At 49.6% G+C, this 14,172-nt stretch overlaps 1 protein-coding gene across 1 annotated transcript; it reads left to right on the top strand.

Annotated features, from left to right (window-relative positions):
* The first annotated feature begins 392 nt into the window (after positions 1–392).
* NHLH1 (nescient helix loop helix 1) lies at positions 393–6,140 on the top strand. The gene is made up of 2 exons (XM_011970375.1): positions 393–657; positions 3,844–6,140. The coding sequence occupies exon 2, from the start codon at positions 4,016–4,018 to the stop codon at positions 4,415–4,417; it is 402 nt and encodes a 133-aa protein (XP_011825765.1). The 5' UTR covers positions 393–657; positions 3,844–4,015; the 3' UTR covers positions 4,418–6,140.
* The last annotated feature ends 8,032 nt before the right edge of the window (positions 6,141–14,172 follow it).

Genomic DNA, 14,172 nt, shown 5'->3' with positions numbered 1-14,172 from the left:
CAAGTCACGCTGGGACTCAGAATGGGGCCATGGCACTTAACCATAGCTTGCTGGGAGCCTCTGCCCTGCTGCCTCTGATGTGGGAGACTGAGGGGGTTCATCTGTGGTCCTGCCCTGGCTCTCGCCCGAGCCCCACCCCTTCCCCAGCTCTCCATTTCTTGCTTATGAAATATGCATGGAGAACAGATGTCCCTGCTCCCCCACTCCCCGCCCCCCCAGGGCCAGCCCCCACCCCCAGCTCCCGGGGGGTTCCCAGATCCCTCTGCCAATGGCTGCCTGGCCTGGCTGTTTAATATTGATGAAGGGGGGTGGGCCTGGGCCAGCCAATGGAGAGCTGGGGGTGTGTGTGTGTATCTTCATATATATACATAGGGCTGGGCCAGCTCAGGTGTGTATGTGTCTGAGGGTGTGTGTGAGTGTGGCTGGCCCCAGTACATTGCCAAGCCTACCACCTCCACCTGGGCCCTACACCGCCACAATGTGTACCCCTCTTATCTGCCCTGGAGCCTGTACAGCCATGCCACGCTGCCCCTGAGAGTCTAGAAAGCTGGTCACTAACTTTGCAGACGGATGAGCCCTGAGTACCCAGAGGAGACTGGGGCTGTCAGCGCTGCCCCTTGTGCTGCCGGCTTGGATCCCCTGACAGGGTCCTTCTAGGTAAAGGGGAAACCACGGGTGGGGAGGGATGGGCGTGTCCCTCCCATTCTCTGGCTCAAGCCCCTTCCTAGAGCCTCCCTCTAGTTCTCTCTCCCATGCGCTGTGTCTGTCTCTGTCTCCGCATGCCCCTCTTCTCCACTCCTCCCCTTCGACTGTTTGTGCCTATCTATCCTCAGTCGGGTTAGGGCTGGCAGAAGTCGGGTGGGAAGTCCTGTCCTGGAGGCTTGGAATTGCTGCTCCCCTGATCCTTGGACCCTGGAACTTTGAGACCAGAAGTGGATTTGAGGGTGAGGATTTGATGGGTAAATAGAAGCTGCTGCCGGGACTGGAACTGGGGAGGACAGTGGGGCCAGGTGGAGATGAGACTGGGGCCAGATGGGGAGCACAGAGAGGGGAAGGAAGGGCATGGCGAAGTGATGAGGGATGAAGGAACATAGGGACCAGGCAGAGAGAATTAGCCTGTGATAGATGTGATAAATGTGTTGGGAACCCCACAGCTGAACTCCTGCTCCCAACTCCAGCATGGGGGTGGGGAGTTGGGGGCACTAAACATGTACTGGGAGGTGCTGACTTTGGGGCCTCCCACACTATTGCCATCCCCCCATAGTTCATTTGAACCCCAGAACATGGAATGTGTTCTCAATTTCAGCACTAACCACCTTCCGTTTCCTGTTAAGATTGTGTGTGTACTTGTCATCAGATGTGGATGACTTTGCATCCCTCCAGAGCTTCATAGCTGTTTGTTGGCTTGATTTGAACCTATCTTCTGTGTGATGGGGTGGGGGAAGGCTTGGGAGGATCCTAACCCCTGTGAGAGTATCTATCAGGCAGGAAAGCCAGGGCGGGGAAAGAAGGGGAGATAGTGATGGTGCAGGCACCTCGGGGCTTCTGTTTCTAATCATTCTTAGTTGAGCTGATGGTGAGTGGCCCACTGTTCCCTTTAACACTGCAACAAGCAAGCCCTTTCCCCAGCTTTTCCAATGCCATGTTTGTGCTGCCCTGCCCTGATCTCTGGTCCTAGGACAAGCAAACCTTAGCTGAGTCCCATAAGGGTAGCTCCGAAAATCTGTCTGTGTCCTCCTCTGCAGGCCATGTCTGAACCTACCCTGGGCTATGGGAGAGTAGGGGGGTAGAAGGTTGATTATGTTCCCTTTCCCCAGTCTTCCTTGCAGAGCCTCCAAAAGGGCCAGGGAATGGCAAGGGCTGAAAATTTCAAGGACAGAGGTGGAGGAAGGGGCTGGTTGTGCATAGGCGAGTGATGGTGAGAAGAGATATCTTCCCCTGGTTTTAGTGGACAGGATCTGACATCCACAATGGTTCTACTGGAGAGGTTTGGGGAACTGGGAAGGGAGCTGTGCAGAGCTGGGGCAGCTGTGCAGAGCTCCATATGTCCTAGTCTACTCTACAATGGGCAATCTGTGTGTTTATCTGCTCCTCCACCCCAGGCAGCAAGGGTGGAGAGGGGCCCTGAGAGGGAGGGGACCACAGGACCAAGGCTTGTATTCTCCCCTCACAACTGGGAAGCATCTAGAGTCATAGCTAACTTCTCTTGGAGCTGTGGCTGCGGTCTTGCTCAGATGTTTTCCTCCTTTTATTTATTCCTTTAGGTAAAAAACAGCATAAAATTTATAATAACCGTTTTTAAGTGTACAATTCAGTAGTGTTCAGTATATTCACATTGTTGTGAAACAGATATCTAGCACTTTTTCATCCTGCAAATGTATAATTCTATACCCACTAAACAGCAACTCCCCTTTACCCACTCCCTCAGTCCCTGGCAACCGCCATTCTACTTTCCATTTCTATGAATTAGACTACCTTAAATACCTCATATAAGTGGAGCTATACAGTATTTGTGTTGTTACTGGTTTATTTCACTTATCATCATATCCTTAAGGTTCATTCATGCTGTAGTGTGTGACAGAACTTCCTTTTTAGGGCTGAATAATATTCCAATGTATGTATATACTACATTTTGTTTCTCTGTTGTCTATTGATGGACATTTGGCTTGCTTCTACCTCTTGGCTATTGTGAATAGTGCTGCTATGAACATGAGTGTGCAAATATCTCTTTGGCTTGTATGTATACCCAGAGGTAGGATTCCTGGAGCATATGGTAGTTCTATGTTTTTATTTTTTGAGGAACATTTATACTGTTTTCCATAGTGGTTGCATCATTTTGCAGTCCCAACAAGGCATAAGGGTTCTGATTTCTCCATATCCTCGCCAAGACTTATTTTTTGTTTGTTTGGTTTTTGTTTTTATAGTAGCCATCCTAATGGGTATGAAGTGATATTTCATAGTGGTTTTGATTGGCATTTTAATGATTAGTGATGTTGAACATTTTTTCATATGCTTCTTGGCCATTTGTATAACATCTTTGGAGAAATGTGTATTCTAATCCTTTGCCCATTTTTTTTCTTTAAAAAATTTGTATTTACATAAATTTATTGGGTACAAGTGCAATTTTGTTACATGCATAGATTGCATAATGGTCAAGTCAGGGCTCTTAGGATGTCCATCACCTGAATAACATACATGGTACCCATTCTGTAATTTCTCATTTCACCCCCCTCCCAATCCCTCTTTTGCCCATTTTTAAATTGGGTTATTTTATTTTATTTTTTTTGTTATTGAGTTGTAGGATTTATTTGTATGTTCTAGATATTAACCCCTTATCAGATATATAATTTGCAAATATTTTCTCCCATTCCATAGATTTCTGTTTTACTCTGTTGATTATGTTCTTCAATAAATTAAAGTCTGATGTGGTCCCATTTTTTCTATTTTTGTTTTTGGTGTCACATCCAAGAAATCACTGCTGAGTCCAACGTCATGAAGGTCTCTCCCTGTTTTCTTCTAGGAGTTTTATGGTTTTAGATCTTCAATCCTCTTGCTCAGTTTTAACCTGCCTGGTGTATCCTTCTCATCACTTCTGCTCCTTTCCTGTTACTCGTTTTCTCTTCCCTTCTTATTACCTTTCGTCCTCCTCTTCCTTTCACCCTGTCCACCTGCCTCTCTGTCTCTCAGCTTCTCCCCACCCCGACCCACACTCGTTTCTGCTGTTCTTCCCTCACACTCACAGTTCCTTACCCCTCCCAGCCCACCTCAAACCTGCTTTCCTACCTCTGAGCTGAGCACTCCCTCCTCCCTCTGCTGCTACCACTTCTCTCTTCTCTTTTTCAGGCTTCAGACTAGAACCCTGACCATGGAACCCTGAAGTGGCAGTGACTTCTAGAGCTCAGTGGCAGACCCGACGACCCCAGGCCCTTCCTCCCCCTCCCACCACCAGCTTTCAAGCTCCCAGAGGGAGGGGTGGGGAGGGGATCCTGATCTCACAGGGCAGGGGGCTTCCATCATGATGCTCAACTCAGACACCATGGAGCTGGACCTGCCGCCCAACCACTCAGAGACTGAGTCGGGCTTCAGTGACTGTGGGGGCGGGGCGGGCCCTGATGGTGCTGGGCCTGGGGGTCCGGGAGGGGGCCAGGCCCGAGGCCCAGAGCCGGGAGAGCCTGGTCGGAAAGACATGCAGCATCTGAGCCGCGAGGAGCGCCGGCGCCGGCGCCGCGCCACAGCCAAGTACCGCACGGCCCATGCCACGCGAGAGCGCATCCGCGTGGAAGCCTTCAACCTGGCCTTCGCCGAGCTGCGCAAGCTGCTGCCCACGCTGCCCCCCGACAAGAAGCTCTCCAAGATTGAGATCCTGCGCCTGGCCATCTGCTATATCTCCTACCTGAACCACGTGCTGGACGTCTGAACTCGGCCTGTTTCCCACCTCCCGGACTTCTCTGGGGCCCCTTTCCACCGCTCACTGCTTAGAATGGCCGCATCCTCCCCGAGCCCTTAAACCTTGGCATGGAGTCCCCAAAGGCCCTGGGCCCAGGCAGAGAGCCCACGGGCTGGTCATGAGGGCATCTTTCTTTCACTGACCCAGGCACCTCGAGGGCTTTTCTCCTGGGTTCTTCCCGGGGTTTACTGCTGAGGCCCAGCTGTGCAGAATTGTTTGCTAGTGTGGTTGGTATGGAATCCTTGCTAGCTTTACTAAGCCAGCCGCACTTGGAGTCTGCCCCCAAGCTCTCTCACGGAATGCTGCCTCTTCTACCCCTATGTCCAAATTTTCAGCGACTACAGACCCCAGCTCTGTATCCTATCTGTTCTAGCTTCTCCTGCCCATGGTGGGGATGGGCTGTCAGAACTGCAAGGGAGGAAGACTGGGATTAGAGTGGGAGTGGGCTTCTTCCTTCCAGATCTCAGTCTCTCAGTGCTTGGCAGAGGGGCGGGGCCCTGGGGAGGCAGGGGTTGGTGCCCTGACTCCTGTGAGGGGAATCTCAGTAGCTGGGAATTATGGAAAAACTCTTCCTGTTTCTGCCCATCTCGTTCCTGTGGCTTAGCACATACAGACCTCAGATCTTACTTGGTAGTGAGTGCCTTGCCCTCTCCGAGCTATTTGGCCACCTCCCTGCCCCTTTGACTCCTACTGTCCCAATTTTCTCCCTCCCTGTGTGTCACTAGAGAAAAAAAAACAAAAAAACCTAGATCCCAGATTAGGGGATGACATCCCAAACAGCCCGGAGTATTTGCAGGAGGCTCAGGCAACGAGTGGGCCACATCTCACTTCTGCTTCCTCCATCTCAACCCACCCTGAAAATGTGCAGCACCCCTCACTGGTTCCTCCCCCTCACAAGGAGGGCGCCCGATTGTTGCCCTCTGGGAGTGCTCGGTTCTCCTGGCCCTAGGACCTACTTATTAAAAAAAATTTTTTTTTTCCTTGATCTGCTTTTGGCAAGGGAAAAGACCCCCAACTCTGTGTCCCTACTCCATGTTGCTGATCCCCACCTGCACACTATAACCCAGGGTCAGCAGTAGAATGAAGGGCCTTAGAACCTGCATAGCAGTAGAATGAACGGCCTTAGAACACTGCATTTCTGTGTTCCCTTGTCCCTCGCAACAAACTCCTAGCTCTACAAGTATATTTATTTATTCATCTATTTATTTATTTATTTATTTATTTATTTATTTATAAATATTGCTATTTATTGCCGAGTTGTGCACTTTGGGATAGAGTGAGGGGCTCCCAGCAGCTCTAGCTGGGTCTTTCTTGCTTCCTCCCTGTTACTCCTCTCCTTTTCTTGCTCCTTCTTCAACTCTTGGTGTGTGTGAGCATGCCCTTTGCTCGCCACACCATATCCTTTCCCCAGATCCACCTGTCCTGACACTCTAGTCCTCCAGGATAGTGCTCCTCCCCCGGCTTCGGGGCTCCTGGATGCCCTTCCTCAACGCCCTTCACCCCTAGACAGTCCCACCCGGTCCCGTCTGCCTATTTGCTCTCCCCAGCCTGCCCTGTGACCCTTGCTTCTTCCTGATACTCCCAAGAGCAGGCCCCAGGGGTCTGTGTCTTATATCTGTGTGTGATTCCTTCTGGTTGCATTCCCAATTTCATACAAAAGGAAAAATAAAAGTGACCTCGTTCTAGCACCAGGTATGGTTGTGGTTCATTCAGTTGGGTTAGGAAGCTGGCCTGCAGGTTATGGTAGGGTGGGCATTAAGGGTCCTAGGCTTCGTAGGCTCTTCTGATGAGGTCAGGGAGCTCAGTTTGGGGAACAAACGAAGACAGACAGAAGGGGCCACAGGGAAAAGAGGTTCAGGGGAGAGTATAACATACAGATCCAAGATTGCCCCACCAAAATCTGGGTGCCAGATACTCCCTTCTTGGTACTTATTTAGTGACACTATCTGACTTCTCTGATGTTGTGCTTCTGCTCCTGCTCTCTACGGCCTGAGACAGAGGTGAATATTCCAGTGGAACCTAAGTTAAACATGTGTCTGTGGGTCCGTGCTGCTGGGAAAAGCTATGGTATGAAACTGAGACATTGCCTTCCCCTTTGTTGTCTCTAGGCTGGGTCAAAATTCCCTGCAATTTCAGTTCTTGGCCTATTTTGTGTTCCCCAGCCTTAGGATACTGGGGAAAACAGATAGCAGGCTTGGGACTCACAGAGGAGTATGGACAGGGATTAAAAAAAAAACAGTGCTGAAGGAACCCTCAATGAATTTATAGATGGGAACACTCAAGCTCAGAGAAGGTCAGGGTCTTACCCAAGGTCACACAGCTAATTGGGAGCACAACTAAGGCCCAAATCCAGGTTCTTTGTACCATATGCTGCCAATTCCCCTCTGCCTCCTTAAAATGACCCAGCCTGACAGCCCTCTTTTGGACCCCATATTTTCATAGGTGCATTTATAAACTAGAGAGGATTTAAGGTTGTGTGGCGAAGAAACCAAAAGATCTGGAGACCACTTTATAGAAAGAACAGTTGAAAACTGAGGATATGTATCTTGATCAGAGTAGACTTGGGGATAATAGGACACCCACTTTTAAATATTGAAAGAAGAATCAAAAATGGATATTCTGTGGGGCCCCAGGAGGCAGAACAAAACCAGTGAGTAGAAGTTAGAGGAAAGTGGATTTTAATTGGAAGAAAAATTTTGCAATACCTGGAGCTGTCCAGCAATGACAGTGACTGCCTCAAGAGGAGAACTCCAAATAGAGAAGCTGGAGCATCAACCACACACAAAGAAATCATAGAGCACGTTCCTGCCTCTGATGGAAGACTGGCTAGGATCATTAGAAGATCCTTTCCAAACTTAAGGTCGTACGAGAAGGCTGAAGGCAAACAGCAGGAGGGAAATGCAGAGACACCTTCCAGTCCCTGAAGGGTTTTTTTTTTTTTTTTTTTTTTTTTTTTTTTCGTATTCAAAAAAGGGTTTTTTTTTTTTTTTTTTTTTTTTTTTTATCGTATTGAGACAGAGTCTTGCTTTGTTGCCCAGGCTGGAGTGCAGTGGCAGGATCTTAGTCCACTGCAACCTCCACCTCCCTATTCAAGCCATTTTCGCAGCTCAGCCTCCTGAGTAGCTGGGACTACAGCTGCCTGCTGCCATGCCTGGCTAATTTTTGTGTCTTCAATAGAGATGGAGTTTCACCATGTTGGTCAGGCTGGTCTCAAACCCCTGACCTGAAGTGATCCTCCTGCTTTGGCCTCCTAAAATGCTGGGATTACAGGCATGAGCCACCGTGCCCAGCTATGGATTTTCATCTTTGATGAACAAAGAATGACATAAACAGCACGAGGGGCTTAAGTTATACTTACGGAGGAGCTTCCATACAGGAGGACTTGACATCTTCCCCTTCCCATGTGAGTTAAATGACATGTGCTCTGCCCAGAGCCTGACAAAAGGGAGGGCTGAACTGAGATCAGGGAGAACTTTAGGACCCCAAAGGGCCGGAGTTGGATGGGAACACAGAAATCAGTGAATCCAACAGCTTTATTTCAAAGGCAGGTAAACTACTGTCCAGACAGGTGACATAACTTACCCATGATGATGGCCTGGGATTAGAAGCCAAGTCTTCCATTCCTGGCCCTGAGAGCTTTGTGCTTCTCTGTGCTCAGCAGCCACAGTCCTCTGGGCTCCCTGCCTCCCTCTCTTGTCTCTTTGCCCGGGCTGGAGAGCAGAAGGGGTTAGGGGGCCCCTCCCCTCAGGGATCCCTGAGGGCCTCGGGGTGGTGAGAGGGGGAAGCTGCAGCTGTTCTACTGCTAGCTCCGAATTTCTTCAGATAATCAATTGGCCTCGCTGCCGCTCTTCTTGCTCTTCTCGCTCTGGGCAGGACAGGAGAAGGAGGTGGAGAGTGGGAGGAGGAGGGAGCAGGGGACCAGGCACTGGGGGAGGAGGGAGAGGGCAGGGAGATGGAAGTCCCTGGGCTGAGGGGAAAGTGAAAGCTTTGGGGCTAGCAGACAGGGAGGATGGAGAAAAGGGATTGTTAGAAGAGGATCTGCTCTACATCCCTCATTCCACATCCCTCTAAACCCAACTAGTGGGTGGGGGGGTGGGGGAGGGGCAGCTTGGGGGACCCCAGAATGGGACTCTTGCACTTCACCCCTGCTTTCCTCCTCTATCCCCTTGCCAAGTATCCCATGCATGGCCATAGCTCCCCCAGCTGTCCATGCCCTCTTCCAGCTCCAGTGACCACAGATGCCTGACCCTCCAGTCGTGTCTTCATCAATGCCCCCCTCTGTCCTGTAACTCAGCAAACCCCACCACCAGTGACAGAGCAGAAGGCAAGGCCCCAGGGGCTTGGGGGGATGCCTAAAATACCACACACACACACACACACACACACACACACACACACACACACTGTCATAGGCTGCCAGGCATATGGCTTCTTTGTGCCCACACAATGGAGGCCCTGTCTGTGCCCTTTCCCAAGTCTGGGCACAGTGTGGAGAGTGCTCCGCTCCCTCATTCCACCTACCTCCCTTCCCTCTCTACCGCCTGTGCAGGTCCTGCCTTTTTTGTCTTTGCTTCTTCGTCTATCTGGAAAGCCCTTTTTACCACCCAGTTCCTTTATCTTTCTGCTTTTTTCTTGGGTTCTTTCCTGAGCTTTTGACCTCTCATTGGATGAGGATTATGGGCAGAAGAAAGAGGCTCACAGTGCTGGGATGTCAGCGAAGGGAGGAGAAGGGAGCAAACAGAGATGAGCCTGAAAGGCTGAGAGGGAGTGGAAGAAGGAAGGCAGTGGTGGCAGCTCAGCCACACTGTGCTAGAGGGGAGAAAACCCACACCCGGCAGCCAGGGGACCCATGTCCCTGCTCTGTCTCCACCTCTCCCCTTTGTGCCACAGTGAGCAAACCGCAGGCCCTCCCTGAGTGACAGCTTTTTCATATGGAAAGCAGAAAGACAACAAGACCCACCGGGGTGTGATGCGGATTAAATGAGATCATCATGAAAGTGTTCAGCATCCTAAAAGCTCATCAGATGCTATCTCAGGGGCAGTAAGTAGCAGGGTCAACTGTACTTTTACACAGTTTGTGCACCGTAGAAAGCACCAGGCTAAGGGCAGTGTGGGGGCCTGACTCCCAACCCCCCCTCTACTAAACCAGCTGTGTACCAGGATGCAAGCATTCCCTGAGAGGTGGCCCTGGAACTGAGCCCCTCATGTGGGTTCCTGAGCATTGGTCGGGAGTCCAGATGAAAACTCCGGAGTCCTGACCACCTTGGGAACCAAGACAGAATGGAAAGGGACAAGAGGCTATGGGGGATGCCTCTCCCTGAGGGGGAAATTCCTGAGCTCAGTCTTCTCTGAACAAATAGACAATCTATGAGATCTACTAAACGAAGGATGGAGAAACTGCAGCTGAGGAGAAGAAGGGGGCTGAAGAAGCAGAAAAAAAAAAAGGAGAGGTGGGTGGAGGGTGTGATCAGAGCAATGTGTTGGTCTGAGGACCTTTCTCTGGTTCCCTCCTCCTCCATTCCCTCCCTTTAGCAAGTTGAAGGCTGATTTGATTATTTCTTGTTGAACACTGCCCCCTGCTGGCTACCAGCAGAAACGTTTTCCCTCTTCCCTATTCCCAGCTAGGAGCTGCTGAGAGCCTGAAAAAGAGAAGAAATGACCCGACTGAGGACAAAGCACGAAGGAATTGCAATTCTGCAATCTGGAATTTTCTACTTGTCAGAGATTTCTGGAAGGTGAAGGAGGCTTGAGGGCTGACTAGGAGTAAATAGAGTTTAGAATCCACAGGTGGTTCATTTAGCTATGTTATGACCTATAATTTTCAGATTGACTTTTTTTCTGGTCTGTGCCTGTTTCATTTATTGTATGTCTGTGTTATGTGCGTGTTCTGTATCTGGGTATGCTTACCTAATTCTGTAGTTTTTGAACACGTCTATGTCTGTGTACTTTGTGTGTGTGTGCTCTTTTTAATGTAGGACTCTGGGTGACAGCTGTCAGGTATGGAGCAAGGACAGGAAGCTGTCTAATTTCCTCTTTCCTAGAAGCCTGTTCTCCGCTTGAAGTTTTGCCTTTGTCTCCCAGCTCCATGAGCTATAACCTATGGCTATTTATAGGTTACAGGTTTTATTCTGGCTCCTGCCCCTCTTTGGACATCCCAAGCTCAGAGCCTTGATTTGCTCTAACCTGAGACTCTTGGACCTCCCAAGCAGGGCCTCCAGTGTGGTTCCCAAGTGAGAATCTCTACTGTCTACTTCCCTTTTATCCTTTCTGGCATTAAACTCCAGCCTCCTTCTTTCATAAGCTTGTAGCTACCTCTTTCATTGGTTGATTCCAATTTATTCAGTGCAACATGCATTTATGGACTAGCCAATGTATACCAGGCACTATTCCGGATTCTGAAATACAGGATCAGGCCCTCCCCACCATCTGCTTGGGAGGGAGTGTGGGAGACAGGCATGTAAACATATCAATTTCCCAAAAGGGAGAGGCATCTGCAAGGAAAAGAAGTAGTGCAAGAAAGCGAGTGATTACCTCAGAGAGGGTGTTGGTGAGGAAGGCAGCCAGTAAAATCTGAGCTGGGTTTTGAAAACCATGAGATGCGGACAGTGAATTCTGCGGTGTGCAGCCAAGACCCTCCTTACAGATTTCCTCCTTCGCTGGACAAGCCACTCACTTCTCCAGCTGTGGAAGTGTTGACTCACAGCTGAGTCCCTCTCCAGGAATTGCCTTTGGAGGAAGAAAGCCACCTTGCCTGAGGTGCTGCTCTCTCCCTAGGGCAACGACTGGTTGATATGGGGTTCCAAAGTTATCCCAGCTTGAGAGCCCCCATGGGATGGACAGAAGCCTCCGTTGCCATTGTGTTGCTTTTCGTTTCTCTCTCGGCTTATTGCAGCTTCCCTCACACCTCACAGGTGTTCTCAAGATCTCTCCTGCTGGCACTCTCCTGTATATGATCTCAGAGTTAGGAATCCGCTTCCCAGGGAACTCCACCTAAGATGTAAAGGCACTGTACGTATGAAGGCATGGAGCCCTGAGAAGCTCTGGTGAGCAAGAGCACACTATAAGCAGTGTGGTATTGTTGGGACATTAAGTGCAAGGGACTGATGGGACAGGAGAGTGACAGAATGGTCTGGAGAGGTAAGCAGGGGCCAGGTCAGGAGAAGCATAATAGGGACTGTTGTGCTTGGCCACACAGTGATGGGAAACCAATGAATGTTCTCTAGTAGGGTAGATAGACACCATCATCAGATGTACATTTTAGAAATATCACTTTCAGAACATTTCTTTTTTTTTAAGAGAGAGTCTCGCTCTATCACCCAGGCTGGAGTGCAGTGGTGCGATCTCGGTTCACTGCAACCTCCGCCTCTGGGTTCAAGTCATTCTCCTGCCTCAGCCTCCTAAGTAGCTGGGATTATAGGTGTGCGCCACCACGCCCGGCTAATTTTTTGTTTATTTATTTTTTGAGACGGGGTCTCTTGCTCTGTCACCGGGCTGAAGTGCAGTGGCGTGATCTTGGCTCACTACAATCGCCGTCTCCCAGGTTCAAGCGATTCCCCTGCCTCAGCCTTCCAAGTAGCTGGGAGTACAGGTGTGCACAACCACACCCGGCTAATTTTTTGTACTTTAGTAGAGATGGGGTTTCACCATGTTGGGCCAGGCTGGTCTCGATCTCATGACCTCAAATGATCTGCCTGCCTCGGCCTCCCAAAGTGCTGGGATTATAGGTGAGAGCCACCATGCCTGGCCACTTTCAGGACATTTCTGAAGATAGCTGCGTAAAGGTAAGCTCTGTGCAGGGAACAGTTTTAGGAGGCTATCGCAAAGTCAGCTGCAAGAAGATGAGGGTCTGTATTTGGGTAGTGGCAGTAGGAATGGGGAAGGGAGGACAGATTTAGAAAGCTATTTAAATGGTAGATTCAACAGGATGGCGTGATTCATTAAATGTGACAGGCTAGAGGAGAACTCCCAGGTTTCTGGCCTGGGAGCCTGGGTGCACAGTGGTGCTACTTTCCAAAGTAGAGCACATAGGAGGAGGAACGTTGTAGGGAACTGTGGTGGAGATGGTGGCAGTAAGGTGGTGTAATAAGGACAAACTGAATGAGAGCCCCCTAGGAGCCTTCCTGTGGAGCTGCCCAGAAGGAAGTTGGCTTTCTGGGTTTGTAGTTGAAAAGCTGTACCTCTTTACTAGGATGTCTCCCAGGAATGTCCAACTCCACATATCTCAAACTGGCCACGTTATCTTCTCCTGTCCTCAACTCTCCTCCTCTCCTGGTATCCCCATGGCAAAACATGGTACCATCAGCATTCAGTTGCCCTGACTATTGCTACTCGTTTTTCCCTCTGGTCTCACCTCCAATCCATCATCAGTAGCTATTCATTTTACCTCCTAAACGTGACTTCTGTTTTTCTACCAGTTCTACCAATGCTTTTCTTCACCTGGAGTATTGTGGTGGCCTAGCTAGTCTCCCTGCCTTTCGGTTTCCTCCCTGTAGGTCCACCCTTCAAACTGCCCTCAGACTTAGCTACCCAAAATGCAAACTGAACCAGGACACTTCTACACTATCCTTTAAACGATTCCCCATTATTTCCCCAGAATAAAACCCAAGTTCTTCAACATAGTATGAAAGTCTCTTCACAGTGCAGCTCCTGCCAGTTTGTCCAGCCCCATTGGTCATTCTGTCCTTTGTACTTTTTGCTCTAATAATTCAAAGGCACTCAAGGTTCTCTGGCACAGTCCGTAGTACTCCTGACTGCTGTGCCTTTGCTCCCGTGGTTCCTCCTCCTGTACTTCACCTGTATGAGTCCTATTCATCCTTCAAGACAATGCAGATGTCCTCGCCTTCAGAAAAGTGCCACAACTTGGTGTGTCTCTCCTATAGCCCCAGCTTGGCTCCTCATGTGCTCCCTGGTCTTTCTATGCATATCTCTGTCATTGCACTCACCACACTGAAGTTTACTGAAATCATCTATCTGCTAGCACATGAGTTTCAGTGTGACCTGGGGTGAGTTACTTCAAATCTCTGACTATGTTTTCTTTATTTGTTTGTTTGCTTCTTTGTTTTTTTGTTTTGAGACAGAGTCTTCCTCTGTCACCCAGGCTGGAGTGCAGTGGCCCAATCCCAGCTTACTGCAACCTCCGCCTGCCAGGTTCAAGCAATTCTTGTGCCTCAGCATCCAGAGTAGCTGGGATTACAGGCATGCGCCATCATGCCTGGCTAATTTTTGTATTTTTAGTAGAGATGAGGTTTCGCCACATTGGCCAGGCTCATCTCAAATGCCTGACCTCAAGTGATCCACCTACCTCAGTCTCCCAAAGTGCTGGGATTACAGGTGTGAGCCACTGCACCCGGCCCTAGCTTCACTTTTTAAACTTCTGCATAGGACATATGTATATAATTCATTGAGCTTTCCTCCTGCTGATGGCTTCAATCTTCCATTATTAACAATGCTGCAGTGCGTATCATCCCATGCATATACTTGTGCATTTATATGAGCATTTCTTTTTTTTTTTTTTTCTTTTTGAGATGGAGTCTCACTCTTTCGCCCAGGTTGGAAGGCAGTGGTGCAATCGCAGCTCAGTGCAACCTCTGCCTCCTGGGTTCAAGCGATTCTCCTGCTCAGTCTTCCGAGTAGCTGGGATTACAGGCATGAGCCACAACGCCCAGCTAATTTTTGTATTTTTAGTAGAGGCGTGGTTTCACCACGTTGACTAGGCTGGTCTCGAA

Source organism: Mandrillus leucophaeus, unplaced genomic scaffold (assembly GCF_000951045.1).
Source record: "Mandrillus leucophaeus isolate KB7577 unplaced genomic scaffold, Mleu.le_1.0 Scaffold947, whole genome shotgun sequence".
In the NCBI taxonomy this organism is placed as follows: Eukaryota; Metazoa; Chordata; class Mammalia; order Primates; family Cercopithecidae; genus Mandrillus; species Mandrillus leucophaeus.
Note: the sequence above shows the minus strand (reverse complement) of the source record. Positions and strands in the feature narration are given on the sequence as shown.

Coding starts and splice junctions, on each gene's coding strand:
- NHLH1 (XM_011970375.1), top strand. CDS start 4,016: ATGATGCTCAACTCAGACACCATGGAGCTGGACCTGCCGCCCAACCAC.